The sequence below is a fragment of the Gobius niger genome, assembly GCF_951799975.1.
Source record: "Gobius niger genome assembly, chromosome: 15".
Lineage (NCBI taxonomy): Eukaryota > Metazoa > Chordata > Actinopteri > Gobiiformes > Gobiidae > Gobius > Gobius niger.
Window position 1 is genome coordinate 14,474,075 of NC_136866.1, and position 22,189 is coordinate 14,496,263.

General features: G+C 43.2%; 1 protein-coding gene across 13 annotated transcripts in view; it reads right to left on the reverse strand.

The window, feature by feature from the left end:
• Positions 1-22,189, reverse strand: part of ptprk (protein tyrosine phosphatase receptor type K) — a 132,525-nt gene that overhangs the window by 105,589 nt on the left and 4,747 nt on the right. For all 13 annotated transcript variants that reach the window (XM_079572635.1, XM_079572633.1, XM_079572634.1 and 10 more), the window contains exon 2: positions 17,773-17,796. In XM_079572635.1, the coding sequence (XP_079428761.1) occupies positions 17,773-17,796 (24 nt within the window). The remainder of the gene's footprint in view (positions 1-17,772; positions 17,797-22,189) is intronic.

Genomic DNA, 22,189 nt, shown 5'->3' on the forward strand with positions numbered 1-22,189 from the left:
CCTTCTCTCCTTTGTAGCATTAGTGCTCGCAGGATTGTGTCGGGCCTTAAAGCGTCCCAGCAAGTGTGCGCTGCATTTCTGAAGCAAGCCATGGCAGAGTCTTCTTGCTCACGTTAATGTAAGTAATCAAAGTGGACAAGGGGCTTTGTAGGAAGATAGACTTCGCTCCAGTGTCCCGCGAGCGAAATCATGGGGGATGGGGTGAAAGATAGTGAATGAAAAGGAAAAAAGGAAAAAAAAAAAGAAATATGTCCAAAGACGTGATGAAAAGGCAAGATCAAACCAGTTGGCCATTTTGGCACCATTAGCAGCCCATTCTGTCTCCAGCAATGGCGGACATTTTTATCCTTTCAGCGTAAACAGATCCCCGGCGAAGATCAGTGTGCACCATTTACCCAACATTTACGGTAACGCTGAAGGCCGTGTAATGGCGGTAATTTCTTCTAAATCACAGCATGATGTGAAAGTGTGCGCGAGCGGCACTGATGGGACGCTGTCCTTTGATTTACCCGCCATTTACATCCATAAAGCAAAATGCAGCCCAAGTCCAAATATGGAAACATTATGAAGTACACCAACAGAGCAATGGTTTTCTTGGGCTTAGTAGTCAGAAAAATTGTGTCTGTGTATTAGTTATTACTACTGTGAAAGCAAGTAAATGTGAATTTGTTATTGAATTATTAGATTTGTTCAAAGTTTTATGTCTTTAAACTATTGCAATCCAGCTTTAGGGTTCACGCGACTCTTTGCTCTGGCTGTGACTTCAATGGGCAGAACACACAGAGTGCAAATGTATGTAGTAATGCCATGCCCACAGGAGGGGAATGCGCGCACAATCACAAATACTGTCTCTCAAAAGCAATGTGTGTTTTTATGCCGAAGGCGCCGAGTAAAATCCTCTCAAACAAACAACTTGAGGAGTAAAAGAGTGCCTTCCTTGGACCGAATGCATGTCCGGGGGCAATGTGGCGATGCCGAGTGTGTGGTTTACTGTGGACGGGCGGGCGAGTGCACTGGCCCGGGGCAGTCTGTCTGTCTGTCTGTCTGTCTGTGTATGTGTGTGTGTGTGTGTGTGCCTATGCATGCGGGGAGTGGGGAGCTTCACGCCTGGATGGACATGAAAGGTAGGCAGAGAGAGAGAGAGAGGATGCCCACACAACAAACTGTAAAACCCTTTGGTCATAGTGGCATTCAAGTGCAGTGTGTACTCAATGATGGCATGTTTTTTGAACCAGGCAAAAACAAACTATGTTTTTGTTAAAAATTGGAGAGAGGAAAGGTCTTCCAATTTAACATTTTTAACGTAGTATGTTTCAACCCTACAGAAGCCGTCGGCAGGTTCACTCTATGTACTGTATTGTTTCCATTACAAGTAACACTTCGTAGTTGTGGGCGGTCCTAAGATGATGCTCACATGAACGCAACTAAAAGTCAGGAAACTAGGTGAATGTTGTGGACAAATAGAAGTCAGAAGTGCCAAGCCAAAAGCTGGAAGAAAGCAGCTAAAAGACAACTGTGATGGTAAGCTAATGCAGCTAATGGCTATGCTAACAACAGCTCAAGCTATTGATCAGCAAATCACCTTTTACAACCACGGCGTTATGTTGTAAAAGATCAAATTAACCATGAAATGCTTCCTGAGTGCTGTCTTCTCTTTACTCTGGCAAATCGGAGGCAGTTTGTGCACGTCAAGTATTTGTAGCTACTGCTCGCTTTGGCCCAGGGAGAGGGCGGTTCACTAAGTCAAAATGCACTAAAACAAGGGTAGACGGGCACCGTGCCATGAGGGCGGTCACAGTGGAAAAACAGGCTGCTGGTTTTCATATCACAGTGCAGTGTCACAAATATTTGTCTTCTCAAAAACATTTCATAGATTCAGAAATCGATTTTAGGGTATCGCTTTAGATTAGGTGTGCTCATTAAGTATTAACAAGCATTAGCAATCATTTTAGGGTTATGATAACGGTTAAGGTTAGGGTTAGGTTAAAGGTTGGCTATGAATAAGCGTATAATTAATTGCCTATTAGTATGTTAACAGATAAAAGTATAATAAGCCGTGTGTTAATACTTTACAAGCATATTATTAATGCTTATTAATACCGTATTAATACTTCGCGAGCACACCTTAATACAAAGCGTTGCCGTAACAAGTTTAAAATTACACATTTTCAATCAGATATTGAAATTTGCATCAAGTCTAATACGGTCAAGGATGTCCTATGTCACTGCCACTGTTTGGTGAGTTTTATTAAGTTCTTATTCAAAGTATTCCACACTCTTCCCGCTCCCAAACGCTTGGACGGAGGCAGTATATCTTCTGTCACTGATCTTGGGAATATTAAACGGCTAAATCTGTGTGTAAAGCAGAAATGGGCCTGAATGGTGCGCGGTCCCCCATACAGACACGGGCTGATTTCATTATAGATAAATCGCATTCATCTATTCTATCTCTCCGTCCTCCCTCTGTCCGTCTGCCTCTTCCCTCTCTCGATTCTTTCACTTTTTACGCTCACAGTGTCTTTCTCCATTTCTTGTCACTCGCCCAATATCGCTCTCCTTATCTGCGTAATATAATAACGCAAATATGGGATGGGATTGAGCGGAAAAAAGTACCATTCCGGTTTTGTCTTTCGCCTTAAGGACACAACCCAGATGTGGAGAATTCCTTGCAATCTTTGTGGAGAAACTTTCTTTAGTAAGTAAGTAATTAAAGTGCCTTTTGAGCAGAGATTTTAAATTGTACCTTATTTGTTTATAAAGACTTAAAGAATCATTTCCCAATAAGTACAATACATCCCCATCAGATGACTAGCAACTGGCGCTCCAAAATGACACTTATCCGGAAGGCCAAAAGAAGGAAAGAGAAAAAACTTATTGGGCAAAGTAAAAGCTTCATTGAAAGTAAGGAGAAAGTTACTTATCTAACCCCACACTTTATAAATAGTTCTCGCAAAGGTACAAAAGCACAAAGAGCATGAGAGGAGCAGGAGGGAAAGAAGCGCTGTGCTAAAAAGCTGAGTCCACCGGAGCAGTCAAAACAAATTCATCTCTCTCTTCCTCTCCCCCCCCCCCCACCACACACTTTTGTCGGAGCGTCTCGGGCCGCTCTCCGTAATACAATAAAGGACTCCTTGGCTCAGCGCAGACCCGGTTTGCGTGTTCGAGTGTGTGTGTAAGAGGCAGACGACACCTCTTACCTCCCTTCTCTCTGTCTCATCATTGCAGCTGTTCCGCAGAGGTGTGTTTCAATATATCACGCTGTCACACACACACTCGAGTCGACACACACACACACACACACACACACAGAGAGAGGTCCCGTGCTTAATAAGCGCTATTCAGAGCTCCTGGGCCCACAGAAGCTGAAACTGCACTCCTGCACAAATCCACCTCTCTCTGTCCTTTGTCCCAATGTTTCTTTAGAGTTCTGCATCATGTTGAGCTCTTTCTTCTGTCTGAAGCCAAGGGAGTTTGTGAGAGTTTTCAGTTGGTTCCTTCATGGCTATATAAGCAAGATCGTTCGCAATCAAATTGAAACTGCAATTTGAATAGTTGTAGCTCGCAAAGTGCCAAAACTGCAGTTATATGTCCTCTCACAAACCTTTCAAAAACACGCTGAGCCCCTCTACCTTTAGATTGCTACAAACATCCCTTAGTGGCTTTGCAGTTCATACTGCAGCTGAATCACAATCATTAAGAAAGATCGCAACAGGCTATGATCCGAAATGGCTCACTTCTACTGCGCTCTCAGCTTGGCTTTAAGTTTGCATTTAACTCAAATTAAGAGCCGACAAAAGTCAAGCAACTGTATATCAGCTGGTTATGAATGTTAATAATTTGACTATATCCGCCCACACATCCGGGCCGCATTGTTTAACATATGGCAAAGAAGAAAATGTCGGGCTATACAACAAGGAGGTCAAGCACCGAGACGTTTCTCCCAAAAAATAATGAATGTAGGATATTTAAGTGAAAGATTTGACTGACGGTTAGCTGCACAATGTTTAGCAAATATTATTAGGGACTTCTGACCCTCATTTCCATGAAGAGCCAGTGGAGCTTGCACCATACTTTGACTTGAGAGCAAAGACTGCATGCATCTGCCTTCTGGGCAAAGTGTGTGGCTGAAGATAGCAGCTTTGTATAATATAGAAATAGTTCTGTTTGAATTCTTTTCTTCTTCTCTTCTTTTGTGCAAAGGCTAACATGCACTACGCATTGTTGTCACGAAAATCAAGACGTAGAGCAGAAAGATCAACTACTTGTATGAAGAGAGTATTCTTTCTCCAACATTTCTCCATATTTTGTCCTTTTGTCATGTAGTTGAATCAAGATTTAGCTTCATTGTGGAACTATCTGCTATCAATTTGAGATATTTCTTCTCGCCTTTGTCCTAAACTGTGGTTGACCCATAGCTGCTGACCCATATGCGGTGACAGGAAGTACAGGGGGACATAAGACGGAGCCGGGGGGGTAGGAAGTGGACACCTGGATGAGTCGTGCGTCTCGGCGGGAGGAGGGGGCGCGGGGAGGTGTCTTCAGCTGTTCCTTGGTATGGGTGCTGTGGTGTGTGTGAGCGCGGTCCATATGCGCCTCGGAGCTGGAGGAGATGAACGGGGGTCGGGCCAGATGGACACGCATAGACGCCCACCACTAGCCCCTCCAAAGCTGCCACGCTTCGCTTTTCGCGGGGAGGGCGAAACTGGCACGGCGAAGTGGCTTTAACAAATGCTCAGACACGCTCGGGTGGTTCCGTTTTGCATTGCTAGTAGCGTTCAAACATCACACGCGTAAAGTGACTACTGTTGGTTATTGGCAATTATTTTGGTGTAATGTCCGTGGGATCTTACTATGCATGAAACATGATTACCCTGTACTTACACCTCCACAAACATGTTCTAAAAAGCATTATTCTTCGTATTGGTTCATATGTAAGTCTTCTCTCAGACGTTAAAGCTCCCGGACATGTCTAATCGGTCCACTTCAAACTGAATGGTCTTGAATTTGCGAAATCGTGCAGACGTATGTAACGTTGAGTGAAAACCACTAACCTGTGCGCTTAGTGTGGTGCTGGGATCGCAAATGGCCGACACCTGTTCAAACAGCGATGACTGCAGGAGGGGTCAGAGCTGCAGCCCTTAAAGTGCTACGATAAGGGAGTCTTTTGTTATGAAATTTAAGAAAGAAAAATGCAATGCCCATGTCACCATTGCCACCATTTCAGCTAAGCCACAACATTCAGACCACCCATTGTTACCACAGTTATTTCATCAACAACAACTACCTTTTCCGGATTTGATACAATCTGTAATATTCACGATTCCACTTCCTTGGTGGAAATTGAGACGATTAACCTCAACCAGCTTCTTACAAAACACACAATAAAATAAAAGCCTAACCGTGCGGCACTTGAAAATTCTCAGCTAAATATCCCAGACACTTCACTCCCCGCTCACTGAACCGCCTCATTGTGTCAGCGCCTGTGCTAGCATAAACCGGGGTCAGAGGCTAAACGGCGGCCATTAACATTCACCGCGCGGCGCACTACGGCAAACCAAACACACCCCGTGCCTGTCTCCGCACAAGTATGTATTTGAGATGAGGGCCGCTCTCCCCTGTCATTTGGTCCATTTCAAAAGCCCGGGCGCATAATAGGCGCTCCGTAATTGTACGTTGTGCATTGTCGAGTGATTTTGACTCGAGATGAACAATTGTGTGTGTGTTTTTTTTTTTCTTCTTCCGGCAGATTTGTTGTGACATGCCAGCGACACGTTTCAGACTATTTGCACTCTCTGCTCCTCTGCCGCCTCCGGGGACGAATAAAGAAGGGGAGAAAAGGAGAGTGAAAAAAAAGTATCTTCACACCCCAAGATTAAAAATGCCCGAGCTATTTCCCATTTCCACCGTTTTATCCGCACAACGCACTGGCGAACGTGCCTTAAATGCGACACTTTATAGGCAGCGTCTATCTGGCAAACTTTATATTTTGTTTGTGGTACATAAACACACGGCGGGGTAACTCAGTGGCCCCCGTGTCGTTCTCCCAGCATGCCTTTCTGTCGGCGCCACGGCAACTGTCAGGGCGCATCATCGGTAGCGGCGGCAGCGGCTAATTAAGAGCTGCCCGTCAGGCCCGTGGTCAGTGTTATGTGAAGACAAATAACACGGCAATAATTAAGTACCTGTCACGCACTTCCAATGAGGGCCTATATACACAGAGCCGCCGGAGCTGCCAAGTCTCCCGTTTGGTCACCCACACTCCACTCCCACCTCGCCGCCGGGAAACTCTTCCTATCAGCGGCGTTCTGCTGGGACCCGCTCGTTTGTGCAAATCTATTAGCTCTTGGCGCCAAAGTCCGGGGAAACTCGGCAGCTAAACCGGGCATCTCTGTGTGGAATTAATTATTTTGTTTGGAAGGATTGCACGTCTTTGCTTTGCATATAGGGTACGTGTAAACAAGCTAGCAAAGTTTCATTTGGCAAGAATTATCCAATAAGCGCCATATATTACGTAGGATGTACATACTTCTAGACGATATTTTTACTTTATTATCTCTGATCAAATGGCTTTCAAAAGGGGTGTGACCCAACATTTCTAACTTTTAAACCATATTAGAACATTTTCTCTTGTATTGTAAAAGATAGAACGTTGCGTTTGCGTCATAATTCGTTTGCCGAGTCTAATCATCTTCAGCGTTTTGTGTGTGTTGTTGCTCCTGCCGGCTTCTCCAAACTGGGCTAAAGGATTTCATTAAACTCCACTTGAACTGCAGCGGTAACCTCTGTGACAGTAGTGGCCCATCCACGCCACATTAAGCTCTATAAGGCCGAGTCAGTTACAGTAATGAGGTGTGACTCCAGAGTGTCACGCCGCTTTGAGTGATCGGCATAATGAATAACGGCAAGACATGAGAGTCACCGCGGAACACGAGACAGAGGGGCTATAAGAGAGAAACAATCGCTTTTGTTTTCAAATCGAGGAATTGTTCACGTCACAATCTGTTATTGTGGTTTGACAAAGTGACTCGGCACAATTAATCACGCGAAATGATGTCTGTAGTAGATTTTATGTTTGTGTTAGCTTGTCAAGTAAGTTTGTATCATCTTACTGATTTATGCAACCAAAAATAATGAGACAAAAGGCTTGAAACAATTTCAATTGAATTATACTTTTTAAAATGTATGTGCAAAAGATTTAAAAAATAAATAAATCATAATCGTACTCAAGTGATGTTTAAAATATTTCATTACTTTTTCCACCACGGATCTTGGCAGATGAAGGAATGATTCATGCCAACTGCTATCATCAAAGCACACAGGACTCGCTACACTCATTGAAACGAACCCTGTTAATAATAGCTTCAATATGCATGTTCTTCCGCCAACACAACCATAAAATCATGTACATCATAAACGGAGCATTATCTTGATACTGTGCTCTACAAATGTTGGTGAAGAATGTGGAAAATATGATCTAAAAGAGCTTAGGCGGATCGTTTTGCCTTCGTCTACACAGCTCTGATCCTGCATCCATCCAGAAGCCCAAGAATGTGCGAGCGAGCCGGGCCCCAGAAAGACAAACAGAGTGATTTCGAACTCACCAATCTGTGCTCAGAGAGCGCTGTGGCAGTTAGTCGTGTAAACAGCGGAACCAGGACAAGGAACAAAGTCCAGTTCTCATGCCTCTGTCTGTCTGTGTGAAAGTGGGTTACCACTGGGCCTGGCTGATCTGTCACTCAGTAAGTATTTTTCAAGACCTCAAACAGTTGCATAATAGAATTTAGTAACTCGGAAACTATTCTTGGGACTTAACTTCTGAGTTTCTCTAGCATGACTTTGTGGAGAAGTCCCTGAACTATCCGCGCTTTAAGGCTGATTTAGAAGAGCACATCCAGTCTTCATTACTGCTCTGATGATAGAAAGACTGAGATTCTGACTATCTTTTTCTACTATGGCCCCGCCAAGGACCTTCTTACTGTGCCTGTATCTTAGAATTGTTGCTTTTTTGTTGTGTTGAAAAAAAGCTTTACATTATAAATTAGTAACTCCTGATTATATAAAGGGGTTGAGCAGAAGAGTCCTTTGTAAAGAAACGAAACGTCTTCAACTCGACGACTTTGGAAACTAGTGCTATGATGGTCAACTCCTGGAAGACGGGGAGCTGAGTTGAAATAAGGTAATATTTTGCCCGTTCCGCGTTCTCCCCCTCCTTGGGTTTGTCTTTGCCGTTGTTATCAGTCCAAATGGGGGAGGAAGGGAATGAAAAAGTACAGCTGCGTTGAGTGTTTGTGCTGGGAGTTTCTTATCGCTCGCGCTCGTTCTCCCACACTCTCCACACTGCCCACTTCATCTCGGGATCATTTACTGCCATTTCATCCGCTGACTTTTCATCAAGGATTACAGCCGGAGAGCCCAGATCGCCCAGGTTTAAGGCCACCACATCTGAGAAAGTTTCAGAGTTATATCTCCGAGAGATTTCGCAGTTTGTCTTTTGAGCTTTTTCTCGTTTTCTCAGCAGCCCAGGCCTTTTGTAGCACTGTTGCAAGGAGCTATTTTTGGCTATTATTTCCGAAGTGCTTTTTTCCTATTTCAGATCGCAACTCCAACTCCCAACAGACAAAGTGCATATGACAGGATAGAATAGAATACCCATTTCACCAGAACACAGTCAACGCAAATATATTTAATCATTTTCTGGAAAAGACTATGCTATTTCACTTCCTTATGGGACAAGGGTGAGATCACATGACTGTCACCTAACAAATTGTGCCAATGGTTTCCTATGTCAACTTTATCACTCTAAAATTGTCACTAGTCCACAATTATGATTAATGCTCACCCCCACAGGTATTCCCAGTGTCCTGACTAATCATAAATTAAGATTTGACGATGGGCCCATTACAAGTTTGGGCCAAATAAAGAGAAAATGTTCACATGGGGATAATATAGACCGCTAACTTAATACTATCAACCCCTGAAGGGACAGAGACAACAGTTTTTGTCACTCACTGGGATGGCTGTGTGGTGTGAAATCCTGTAAACAAGTGGCTTATTCTCCTCCTCAAACTCTGTCCTTGATGCTCTGTCCCATAATGCCTCGGTCGGAATCTCTCCCGATACGAACCTCTCTTTCACATGCACTTAACGGACTGCGCACTCGACGCGGCAAAGTGGCCTCCGGTTCTGAGGACACTTGAGAAGATTCGAGTTCAGTCCCTGCCCGTGACTCACTTCGGTACGAAACAGCAGACAGTGAATGTGTCATTACCGGGTCGGAGCTGTTGTCTCCAGCACGAAAGGCTGCAATCCACGTTTAATCTCAGGTCAAAATTACAGTTGTCGTGTAATTACAGGATGCGACTCCCGATGGCAGTGGGACATGAACACTGACTGTGACTAAACTTTTAACTGCTTCTTTTAAAAAGGTCTTTTAAAAGCCCAAGTGATGGTAAACTCACTATTTTACTTTGTAACTCCATGTGGGTTCCATAGGTCAATTTTTCAGTCCAGAACTTGCAGTGGTTTTGAGGTAGATGAGACTTATTTTCTTGTTTTCTCATCAAAAACATACTTGGTGCTGTGTATAGACCCACTAATGCATCTTTGAGTCATTTTTTAATCTTATCCACTGTAGTACTTCGGTGGCAGTTCCCTAAAATCTAAACTCTTAATATCTGGTGTAACTTAATCCCTTTACTGCGAGGTAAGAACTTGCTTTAACTTCACTACAGTTACTATCTTATTCTTCTCTTTATTGAAACAGTTGCGCAGTGAAGGGGAGCAAAGGAGAGGGGTCAAGAGTGTCTTATGGTGAGATCGACATCGAGAACTACAGGATGTTTAGTTTCAGATGTTTTAGACCGATCTAGCATTGTCTAACCAACGAGATGATTAAGAAATAGCTGCAAAAAGCATCATCCCCCTCTGTTTAGCGTACTTTTCTATCCATATCAGACTACACTGACTTTCACTTTAACATGTTTTTGGAACCGTATGTAAACCGTAAATGAAGTTGCAGAGAACAAATCCATTCCTTGTCGTTTTTACGCTACCCTTCCATCAAAAGTTTCAACCGCGTCTGTCCTCCGGTCTTGGGCCTGAGCTCACAGCTGTGTGTCCCAGGTGTGGACTTTGTGAAATGTAGCGACTACAAAACAGTCTGGTCGGCTCCACACGGTGCTCCCCGGACAAATAGGAGGTTAACTGCCCCCCTCCACTCTCTCTCTCTCTCTCTCCTCTGTGTGTCCACATGCCTTTAGTCTGACAGAGCCCCAGCCACATGTGGTTCTGGTTAGCCACACTTTCCCCCGCCGCTCTCCCCACGTCGGCCTCAAAAATAACCGCACTTACTTCATCGTGGCCTACATACTTCCATCTGGATATTCAAACCTTTCGATCTGGTCGAGACGGGGCTGCGCAAATTGGGTTTTGCAAATAATATTTACAAAAAAAGAAAATGAAAACTTGCACGCTTTGCCATTGCCTTTTCGATTCGATTGTAATACATCTGCACAGCTCACAAGTCAAGTCTAAATGAACCAAGGTTGGCGCCCCAAAGAGGGAGCAGAATGAGAGGGCTTGTTATCACGGAGACGACTAATGCATTTAATGTAGCACAGTGTGTGATAATTGTTTCATCTGCGCCGCTCGTGTTGAAGCTTAGCCGCGTAGAGCGTGAATGGGAGACTTCACTGGAGATTACAGTGAGCTGCCCATAAAGGGTCTGTCTTTTGTTCCTAATAATAGATACAGTAGTAGCGTTCAAGCCGTCCACTGTCTCTCTGTTATAAACATCTAAAGTCATTTTTATGAACTGGGGGAACAGTTAGTGGCCACTCGAGAGGAATCGTGCTTGGTCTGGTTTCGTCTTTATTGTCTTTTCAAGCCTTTTATTAAGATATTTTGGGCCTATGACTTTATAAGACAAGACAGTAAAGAGGGTAGGAAACAAACTCAAGACACTGACCCAGCCAAGTGTACAGCATCTGCGAGACTGCTACATAATAAATCCCTATTGTAATGTGAGCTTTTGTGGAATGGTGTACAGACAAACGGGTTGGGAATTAAAAACGTTGTTCAAAAGACTTAGCCTTTATGCTAGACTTTTGAAAATGTTTCAATTTATCAATGTGAAGCTTGCTAGTTTGAGAGATTGCTGTCTTGCCGTATATCCTGCAATAAAAAGGCTGTATAAAGGTTTTGTAACCACATACTTTCACGGTGATCCTTCACTTGTTTGACATTTCCAACGAGGAGGATAATTTCTCCAGTTCAGATGGATTTCGTTTTTCTGCCAACCTAAATAAGACTTGGACTTTCTGTTGACGGTTTGTGGGCCGAGCCGCGCTTTGCTCATCGAAAAAGTGTGTGGTGATATTTTGCTAAATACTCCCAAGCTCCTCTGGGATTCCACGGGACATGACTCATATTAATGATACTGTTTGAATCATGGGCCTAATGTTGGCTTCTTTCGTCCAACGCTTTCTGGAGAAGTGCGAACCTCCCACAGTTGGAGAAGACAGAGCGGCACTTTGAAACGGAGACGTGTAACACTGAGCAAATGGCCATCTCAGCAGGAGCCACTCACTTCTGACTTACTGATGAATAACTACGTGTATTGTGTCATTTCAATTTTATTACACCCAAAAAGTGGCAGTTTACAATGATCAAAGGATATCGATAACACAATCCAGTCTTCAATTGTTTTTTACGGATTACTTTGCAACCATAAAAAATTAGATTTCAATTCGATCTCAGAGCTAAATTTGAGACAAATGAATTCTGAAATCTGATATCAGTTTGAGCAAGGTAAGTTTTGTCAATTTGATTGGGTATTTTCCATTCCCAGGGCCAACTTCTAGGCATTAGCCATTGGTACAGCCATGTTTTGACTCACTCCTGTTTAGTAAATATGGACTTACTGTAGGTCTTTGTGCTCTAAGTACACCCTGCGCTCCTCGGTGTTTGAATGTCTGAGCATTAGATAAACCAGGGCCTACAACAAAGCACCCATGTGTTCTTTTAATCCGGGAGTCCAGAGACGCTTAAGGCGCTAGTTTTCTTTCCAACCTGCACTTAACTCGAGCTGGCTCTCTTTGAAGTCCTAACAGTGCGGTGCTTCGCTTTAAGGTAGTAGCGCAGCGGCTTGTGTGAGGTTGACGCTGAGAGACAAGCGGTGTCACGAGGAGGTAGGGCTGTATCTGCTAACCGTTACGCCGACGCGACAGCTCGCTCGGCTCAACCAAACACACGAGATGCTGTTTACCTTTGGCCAGATATAGACATAGTGACAGTTAGGCCAGCCACTTGATACAAAGCGACGCTGTCTTCTACATGGACTTGGATTTCGATGGGAGAAGGGGAGAGGGAGTGTGTGCGTGTGTGTGTGAGTCAGTAAATCTGGTTAAACTGAAAACAAAGTTGGGAAAAATGCTAACAAAAGCATTCCGCAAACAGTCACGAAGAGGACAAAACGTGAGGAAGACCTAGGTGAAGACAGCGGGCGACGAAAGATTTATAGAATGTCAAAACTATACTCACGGAAAGTGTTTTGTTCTGGTCACGGCTTTGAGCAAGCTGTGTGAACTCAAAGTGATGCAAAGTTCTTGGTTTACAATGCTTTTTCTTGTTGTGACAAGAGATTTTAAACAAAGATGTGACTCCCATTCTCTGCGCTGCGATGGGTTGCACAAATAATTACAACTGGACCAAATTTGCAATTTTAATGGATGCAATTATCAAACCGCAAAGACTGCCAATACAACGGGTATGTAATAACTTCCACAAACAATAAAACCCCACCAACCCTGCAGTTTAGGCCATTACAAACATGTTTCACTATAATCGTTCCATCTTAGTATGAAACCCAGAAACCCCCTGCAAAGGCCCAAAGGGACAAAATATTTCAAAGTCCTAAGAGCATTTTAACCAGCAAAGAGCAACTAGCGTCTGGAGGTCCTTCTCAACAGTGAGACTGCACAAGTTCCTGACACAACTTTATCTCTCCAATCTTGATTTGCGACCGCAGTGAGATCCGACTGACGACTTGGGCTGGGTTTGGGGTGATTTACGACAAGCAGCATCCGAGGAAGGAAGGTTGTCCTGGGATCGTTCAATCAGTGAGAGCTTGGCCTACCAACTATAGATCATAATTTCAGTGCTGCTGGTTCGAAGAGGCACAAGTGTAGCCTGCACTGAACTTGAATGACTTACGTTTCATGGCAATGAAAGGAAGTAGTCACACACCCCATCTAAACAGCACGACTACCATTGAGAGCAATGGATTGGGTGTGTTCTTTTGTATGTTTGTTTACGAGAAAATACCACGGCTTTATGTATCATTGAACTTGTATGACAAAAGATGTATTGTTATGGCCATAATTACCACAGTGATGCTTCTGTGTAGTGTCCCGGCTTTGGAGTTACTGTTCGTCTTTACAAGGAAAGTTCCCGCCCAGAACTGGATCCACAATCTTCAAACTCCCTGTAATTCTACACCGTTGACTGTGAATTTGTGAGAGTGAAATCCCACCCCTGGCGTGGACTTAGGGGTCTTTAGGGGTAAGTGTGGAAACTGGAGAGACTGGGAGGAGATTCTGAGTAGTAGACGGGAGTCACAGGGGTGCAGGGGACAGGGGGGGAGGAATGATAAACGCTGAGTTTCTTTGTTTAGGTTAGTGGGTCGTAAATTCCAAGACAGAAAAGGGGGAGTGGGAGCTTAGTAAACGCTAGGAAAGGGAAGAGATTGGGATGATGTTTCGAGGCGGCGGTTATCAAGTATCTTCAACTCACTGAATTGGATCTCAGAAAGCAGCATCAATCGAAGACTATAGCAATAAAGATGTACGAACCCGTAAACTGGGCTTCTAAAACTAATATCCTAAAGAGCTAAAACAAAAGTAACTAAATATAAAATGTCCAGCTGTACCTGTCTGGAAAGCACTTGTTTAGAGGGATACAAAGGAAAAGCGAAGAGTGCAGGGGAGGCTTGGACTTCACTCCAGACACTTGGTAGTCTGGACAGTGTCAACATCGCGCCTGTATGTGTCTGCACTGTTTGTTCTGAAAATACCTTTGCTCTAGGAATCCTACCTCTCTGAGAAAACTTTCGCCTTAAGTATGTGTTGTTACAATTTAAAACTTTATTCCAAAAGTCTCCGTCACATTGTTGCACAGCTGCGTTTTTGACTAAGACCTTCACGGAGCGCTGCCTCCTCTTCCTTATCGCTGCCAGTGGAAACACTATGCAACTCTCACAAAACAGTTTAAGGAATTTGAAAGGGCACAGCTCAAGGCCAAGGTTTCCCACAAACACACGCGCGATCTCAGCTACAAAACGACAAACAGGAGAGCCCCGGGGAATAGACAGACTTTGTAAGTGTCTTGGATTCTATGAGAAGATAGAAACTTGTTAACTGTCACTAATGAGCCGTCAGTTTTAAAGCTGGAAACATCAGAAGCTTTTCTACTGTGCTGGGACTGGAAATCTAGATATCAACTTGAGTGAACACTTAGTACGTGGTGGTAGTGAGTGCTTTGACGTTTCTTAGATCAATACTGCAAGTGGCACTTGGGCTTCTGCAGGTGGTACTCCAGGTCATTTGCAATTTTAGACTTTATTCATTTTATTTAGAGATTATTTCACTTAGACAGAGTTTACACCCAGTTTAGAGATAATTTATTACAATTTAGGTCCATTTCAGATCCTTTTTAAACCCAGTGTAGTCTTGATCTGATCTCGGCCTATATAGAAGGTCATTTTTATGAAGTGGCACTTGGTTTGAAAAGTTCACTTCTCTTATAGTTAAGTTTGGTTCTAAAGTATGGACAGCCTGAGAATTGGCATAAGTCAAAGCTTCTTTGTAATTTATTTGATCCTTTTTAGTTTTGTTGAGTGCATGTGAACAATGACGCACGTTGAACATTTTGGCATTAGCCTCTGAGTTATGACCATGTTTGGGAATAACAGCGGGGGCTGCTTAGTAACATTTGCACGCAGCATGCAGGTCTCTTCCTCTGACGGCGCTCAACAAATCACATGGAGTGGGACAAACCTGCGCCCAGACGGACAGATGCTGACTGCCTGAGAGTGTCTACCTGGATGATTGAGAGCCTGTAGAGCGCACATATAAGTGAATTCTACCCATGTGTCTCTCCAGTCACTTTGCAGACAGCTGACAGACAAGTCCAGACACATCGCCATCTCCTGCAGATTACATAAACCTTTAGAGCTTCAGATAACGACGACCGGGGAAAAAAAAAACCTGTGAGAAGATTTAGATCGGCTCCCACCACTGACGCTGCGCGAGACAGAGGAGAGAGGAGTGAAGATGCTTGGAGCTCGCCCCCGGAGATGATAATCTTAATGGAACGGTCAGCTGTCTGTAAGCCCTTATTCACACACACACAAACAAAAGGAGAGCTTACGTGCCTCTCCGAAGCTTTAGCGCCATCAGATTAACTACAACTGTAAAAACACCAGCAGACAGTGGATGTACTTCTGTAAGTGCAAGATCAGAAGCGGAGAATGAGCCTTTAATACGTGATGCGCTGCACACTTTGTTAATGTGGCCCTATGACAGATGTCTTTTTAACTGGACTAATGGAGGAGTCGGTGCCCTTGGGTTATGTCAATCGAGCACAAAGCCGGGTCCGGAGGCTACGCTAAGCTAAACTCCTGCTCTTTTTGTCACTGCTGTTCAGAAACAAACATGGCGCCTGAAGACTGTCAAACGCAAACTTTACTTTATGCACTCTAGTCACTGTTGGGAAGTCTTGACAGAAGGGATGCAACAAGCCACTAGAGTGTTTTTACAAGCCACAACTTTGCTGTTATCACTTGATTAAGTTTAGACAGAAAACCCATTGAAGCCCTTGATCTAGGCATGATGACAACACTTAACGCAGAAATTTGGACAGTTCAGATCGAGGTATGCGTAAAACTCCTCTGGCCATGCATAGAAAATGAGAACAAAAGAGCCAAAATGGAAATCTACAAGCTTTAGCGAGTTAGCCAATAGCTACAATGTTATTTTTCAAACCTTTTAATGACCAACTCGTCTCGGCCTCTTGTTGCTCATAGTCCAATTTTGGATTTAATTGTTTCCAAAATTAAAGAAATAAAGAATTACAAAGAGTCCAGCATCAGTGGGACGTGGACTATTAGCTCTGAACCTTCCATTTGCATCTGCATTGGTAATTCAAGTGGCTTCACACTGTTTTTACTGTCCCATGTGTTTTTTCTATTTGCGACTTCAGTAGGATTAGCCGGGGATTGACCTTTCGTATAATAAACAGTGGATTTTCGTCACTTCCCCCCCCCACACACACAAAAAAAAGAAGAAACTATAAACAACACACTTGCATTGGCTTTGACTTTGATGCTGTCGCTGCAAAGCCTTGTGGGATACCAAAACTCTTGTGTCTGCCTCGTCTGCGGATGGCGTCTGTGGTGCGCATTTTTTTTTACGAGGCTGTCACTTTCACAGAAGAGAAAAACAACAAGTCGCTCATTAGGCAGCCGGGACGGACGGCGATGGGAGGGTGTGATTGTGTGGGATTCCAATATCGGCAGTTTAAGGGAGACGGGGAGATTGAACCTTTAATAAAAACTTTCAGCAAGTAAATAGCACCTGGGAGTCTCAGACAGCTGTCTCAATCCACAGACAAGATCGGGTCTCAACAAATGGCAAACGGACAAAACAGACTTCAGACAACATATGAAAGGGTCTCACAAAGAAGGCATTCTCTTAATTACTTGTTTGTGAAGACAACCATGCCACAAGACCACTGAATGTAATGATCAGAGACTAGAAATGTCGCTTTTAGAAAGACTAGATAGTACTCAGTATGAAAGCTGCAAATACTTTAAGCTGGGTTATCTGAATTTTACACAGTAGCCTAGCTAACAACAACAAAAATCTGCAATATAGGAACTTTTCTTTTACGAGAGCATTCCAGCTGAATAAACACACATGTAAACAAAACGGCTAATGCTAATAGAGTTAGCTAGTAAGACGCTAACGTTACATGAGCATTTCCTCAAGTTAGATCAGTCAAAACATACTAAATAGTGTTATGCTGAAGGCCAATAACCAAGGTTCACATCAATAACACTGTGGTTAAAGTCAAGTTTTATCTTAAGTCGTTTACAGCGACTTTTTCCAGTCGGACGAGTCTGATCATCTCAGAGTTTCCAGAGAGTAATTACCAGTTCAGTTCAAGCGGCGATCCAAGGCTTTTATTCCTTGTCTGAGGTTCATTTCTCCTTGTCAGAGGTCAAAAAGGTACCAGTGGCCTAGAACGGAGTATAAATCACTGCTTGGCTTTGCGTCTGAGAGCAATGTACAAGGGCCCGAAAACATGGCATCATGTTTTTTCTACAGGTAGATAGCATTTCAACACATCTTGTATTCAAACTTCATGACCCTGTTTTCCCATAGAGTAGCATCAAGTTGTGCAAAAAAACAAAAAAAAACACTGAGAACCATTTTTATCAAGACAAGACAACACAGCATCACAATATGCTCAAAGTGAAAAACCTACTCAACATTGAACAAGTGACCACAGAGTCAGTCGACAACATGAACATACAATGAAAAGGTTAGCACAAAGATGGCAATGATCATGTGATGAGAACAAGACAAACTCAAACAAAATGAGCTGATGAAAGCGCGGGATGAGCTACAGTGGAAGGGGCTAATGACGCCGGTGCTAATGGCTGCATGGGGACTGTGGCGGTGACTGTGACGGATGAAGCGAATCGTAACTCACCCTTTTCGGCGCGTCCCAAGTGAGCTAGTGCCGGGAGGAGCAACAGAGGAGAGAACAGGACACAGTTAAAAGAGTGGCCTTGCACAGAACAATAGTCACACATTCACAGCTGCGAGGCATTGCTGGACGGTCTCTGAGGGGAAGTGCACGCCCAGGGTCATGCAATATGGTCAAGTGTATAGCAGGAGAAATATGTTCACGTGGTTTGTGGGTATTCAGTGGCGACTAAAGTTACAAATGTAAACTTAAGTTTAAAGGACAGGATACTTGACAGTTAAAACACTAAACTGAACTGTCCAAAAAATTAAAAAACGATGAGCAGCTGAGTGAACGAACAGCTCAAGTGTACATTGTCCACAAAGAAAGTCTCGTGTGACGGTATGGCATAACAAGCGTTGGCGCTGTTCTCTGTATGACCTCTGAACTTTGACCCGCACATGCCTGACCTCTCATCTGCTTCATCTGCTCTTTTATGCTTCAGAGAAACCTCCAAATAGCCTTTGTGCCGAGAACGTCACCTGTCACTTCTGCACATCATTATTACGCTCATATTTCAGGCATTTGATGTGAGATGTTGTGGCGCCGTTTTGCCCTGAAACATGACAAATTCTATCTTGTTATAATGAAGCTTACATGGCATTATCGTGTGTAGGGCCCGGCTGGGTACTGATGCGATATTTTTCCTTATTTTTGCCACAATTTCTCCCAATCTTCCCCCGTTTTTACCCAGATTATTCCCATTTGTCACATATTTCTGATAATGTAAATTTGCAGATCTGCCACACATTATTGTTGTATCGTTCCGGTATCGCAAACCAAGAATCGTTAAAGTAAAGTTATCGAAAATAAATGTAACAGTACCCAGCCCTAATCATGTATCTTCCATTAAAATAAAAAGGGCCACTTTACTTATATAATATGAGGAAAAACATGACTTAAACTCCAAGCAGGGACTAATCGTTTCCCAGCTCTGTATTCCACAATTCCACACAGCTGTTCACATCTGTGTGTGAGAAAAGTCATGTAATTAATCAGAGAGGCTTGATTACTTAATCCGTCATTAGCCAGCCATGTGTGTAACGAGTGCACTTTTTTTTTTTTGGGTGGAACCTGGTAACGACAGCTGTGACCGGCGCTGAACGAGGCCACAGCGGAGATGGATGACACTGGACTAATGCCATTCCTCATCCGGGAGATGAAGCCCCCGCGATTGGGCAGAGGGCCGTACAGTGCTGTGCAAAAGTTTTTATTAAACAATCTACTAACTACTGAAACACCGAAATGGGCCAAGGACCTGATTATCATCTCACAGTTTAAAGTAGCAACAGTTTTCAAAAGGTTGTCATCGAAACTAGGTTATGGTTGAAGACAATTCGCCTCTCATTCAAGAATCTTTGTCAATTGTACTTTTTGAAAAACACATTTGGACTTTACAGAATAAACTTGCGATAAAGGTGTACAATGGAGCTCTGTTTGCAAAAAAAACATGTAATCTCAGTCAGAATGGAAGACTAACGATACATATATTGCATCATCAAACATTGCAATACAATATTTTTTGTGACATATTTTGCAGCCATGGCACAACATATATTTTACTGCTTAAATGCCTTTTTTAGATTGTACAAAACGGCTTCACCCAAAGAACTTTTAATTCCAGAATATCAAATCATTGCCAGGCAGGGTCAAAGCCTTGGCAGAGTTTTTTTTTTATTTCATGTTAGCACGCACAACTTTGTTCTTAGAGTCTGAAAACACATCTTTAGCCAAGTACAGTACTTTGTTTCTCTTTTCCTAAAGGCTTAACCGTTACTGTTGTGCAGCCATTGTTGCGTTCTCAGGGCTGAATCTCTGCGTCTGTCTGTTCTCCGTCCAATGATTTAATGCACATATTTCGATTTGTGCCAGAAACAAATGGATACAGATGAATAGGCGGTGGCCATGGGGGAACGGGCGGAAAGTTAAAGCTTGTTGGAGCTGAGGTACACGTTTGTAGATGATTCTGCGGAGCACGTCAAAGGCAGACAAGAAAATACTCCAGTCAATGTTGTTGCCTTGATCTGTCGTCAGTTCTAGTTGGAATGAGGTGTGCAAAAGGTTTCTGGAAACTGTAGCAAGGACGATTCATCGTACAAGTTGGATAGTGTTCATTTGAAAAGTGCTAAAAAAAATATCTATCAGCAAACATAAACTATTGTCTTAGTACGATTTGCCTTTTGCGTTCAGGGCTGGGTACCGTTAAACGATACCAGTCTGGTATCGGAAAAAACAGTTTAGGTACATCGAAAAAGGGTAGGTGTCGAAAAAAAATAGAAGCATTAAAGCAGGTATCGAAAAAAAAAAGGAAGGAAGGAATAGGATAGGAAGTGACTTGGTTGTCTCAGCTGAAATAAATGTTGTTGTTTTTTTTTATTTGCCCCCCATTTTTGCCCAATTTCATTATTTATTTCTCAATTTTCCTCCATATTTATTTTTCCTCCCCCTGTTTTCAAATTTATTTTCCAATTTTTTGCAGAAATTTTTGCCCTATTTCTCCCATTTTTTTTCTCATTGTCCCAATTTTTCATTTTTGCTCATTTTTTTAATAACTAATATTTTCCCTATTTCCCCCCATTTTCTCCAAATTTTCACCCCCCCCAATTTATTCCCTATTATTTCCCCCATTTTCCCTCTATTTTTGCACCATTTTATTTTACACAATTTCTCCCATTTCTTGACACTGGACATGAAGCCGATATTGTACATTTTTCTTCCACACATTATTGTTCTGTTTTCTGGTTCTAGACGGCAAATATTGTCGTTAAGGTATTGGAAAAAGGTATCGGTCGGGTATCGGTATCGGAAAAAAGTATCGTTAAAGTACTGGTATAGAAAAAAATGTAATGGTACCCAGCCCTATTTGTGTCTAACGATTATTTGCAGATATATTGCGTAGCTCAAGCACATTAATTCCTTCCAACGCCACAAAAAGATCTTTCATCTGAACTCAAGGGTGAGGCCTCGACTTGCACAAGGTGGAAAGCGCCTGTGGACAGCTTTTTTATGAATTGGCACACTATAAATAAATATGGCTTGATCTGTGAATGTACTTGCTTGATTGTAGTAAATAATGACGTTTGAACAGTGAATGAGTTGTGTCTTGTAAATGTTTATTCTCCCTGTTAGGCAGTTTGGGACATCGAGGTGCAGAGAAAGCGACCCAGACAAAGACTCTTGACGTTTCAAAATAGGACACATGGAAAGTTGAACTGAAGCCAGTCCTGGTACCTCTTCACTTCCTGCAAACTCGTTTAAACATTTCACCAAACGCTGAGCCCGGTCCTTCTCCCTGATCTGCCTCCCTCTCCCTCTCTCGCAAACTGGGGGATTAGCTAATGAATTCTCGCTGAGCATTAATTACTTTTTTACACTTCAAACTTCATCCCCAAACGACTGGTGACTGCCGGAATGAGACGCTACATTTTCAAAGAGAGAGAGAGAGAGAGGGTTAAATTGAAATCTGAAGAAACATTGGCTTTGAGCGAAGATGAGACACTTTGGCGACAGTGATCAGAGACGGCGGTGGGGTTTTTAAAGCGTCGATAAATAACTTTGATTTGTATGTAGAGAGGAGAAGAATGGAGATGTGATTTTTTTTTATGACCGCGAGTGTGATTGGACATTCACAGCACGGGAGTTTTAGCACTACGTAGAAAGAAAGAAACATTTCATTCAGTTTATCGACAAGTACCAACACGTGCATTACTAAACGTGTACGGATCTAAAGGGTAATGCCAAACTGGAGAAAACGCTCTTGGTTAAGGAGGGTGGCAAGAGGTTAAACAAGAGCCTTTGTAGGGCTGCACAAGACATCGCAAAAAAATATTGTATCGCAATATTCGGTGATGCAATATCCGTATTAAGGCTGCAACGACGCGTCGACGTCGTCGACGTCGTCGATTACGTAAATACGTCGACGCCGTTTTTGTGCGTCGACGCGTCGCTTGTTTACATTTCACTTCCAGCGTGACTGCGCGTAATGCAAACGCTGCGACCGAGGGGGGAAAAGCATGGCAAAAGTCGTCAAAAGTGTGGGAGTATTTCCAGAAACAGCCTAATAATGTTGTTGTTTGCACACTGTGTCGAGCGGAAATGTCGTATCACAGCAGCACAACTAACCTGGCTAACGCCAGACTGCTGTGTGCGCTCCAATCATTTCGAACTTGTGATTTTAGTCTGGCGTTACAGCACAACGGCTATGAACGACCATGTGAAACGAAAACACCCGCGGCCGCAAGGGCCCCGCATCTCAGTCAAACTACGGTGTTGTTTCACTGATTAATCAACGCGTTGTTACGGGACAGGCTCTGACAGCGCGCACTCACTCTCCGCCTACTTTGCCGCATATAAAACCAAAACGGAGCAGTCTGCTGAAGTG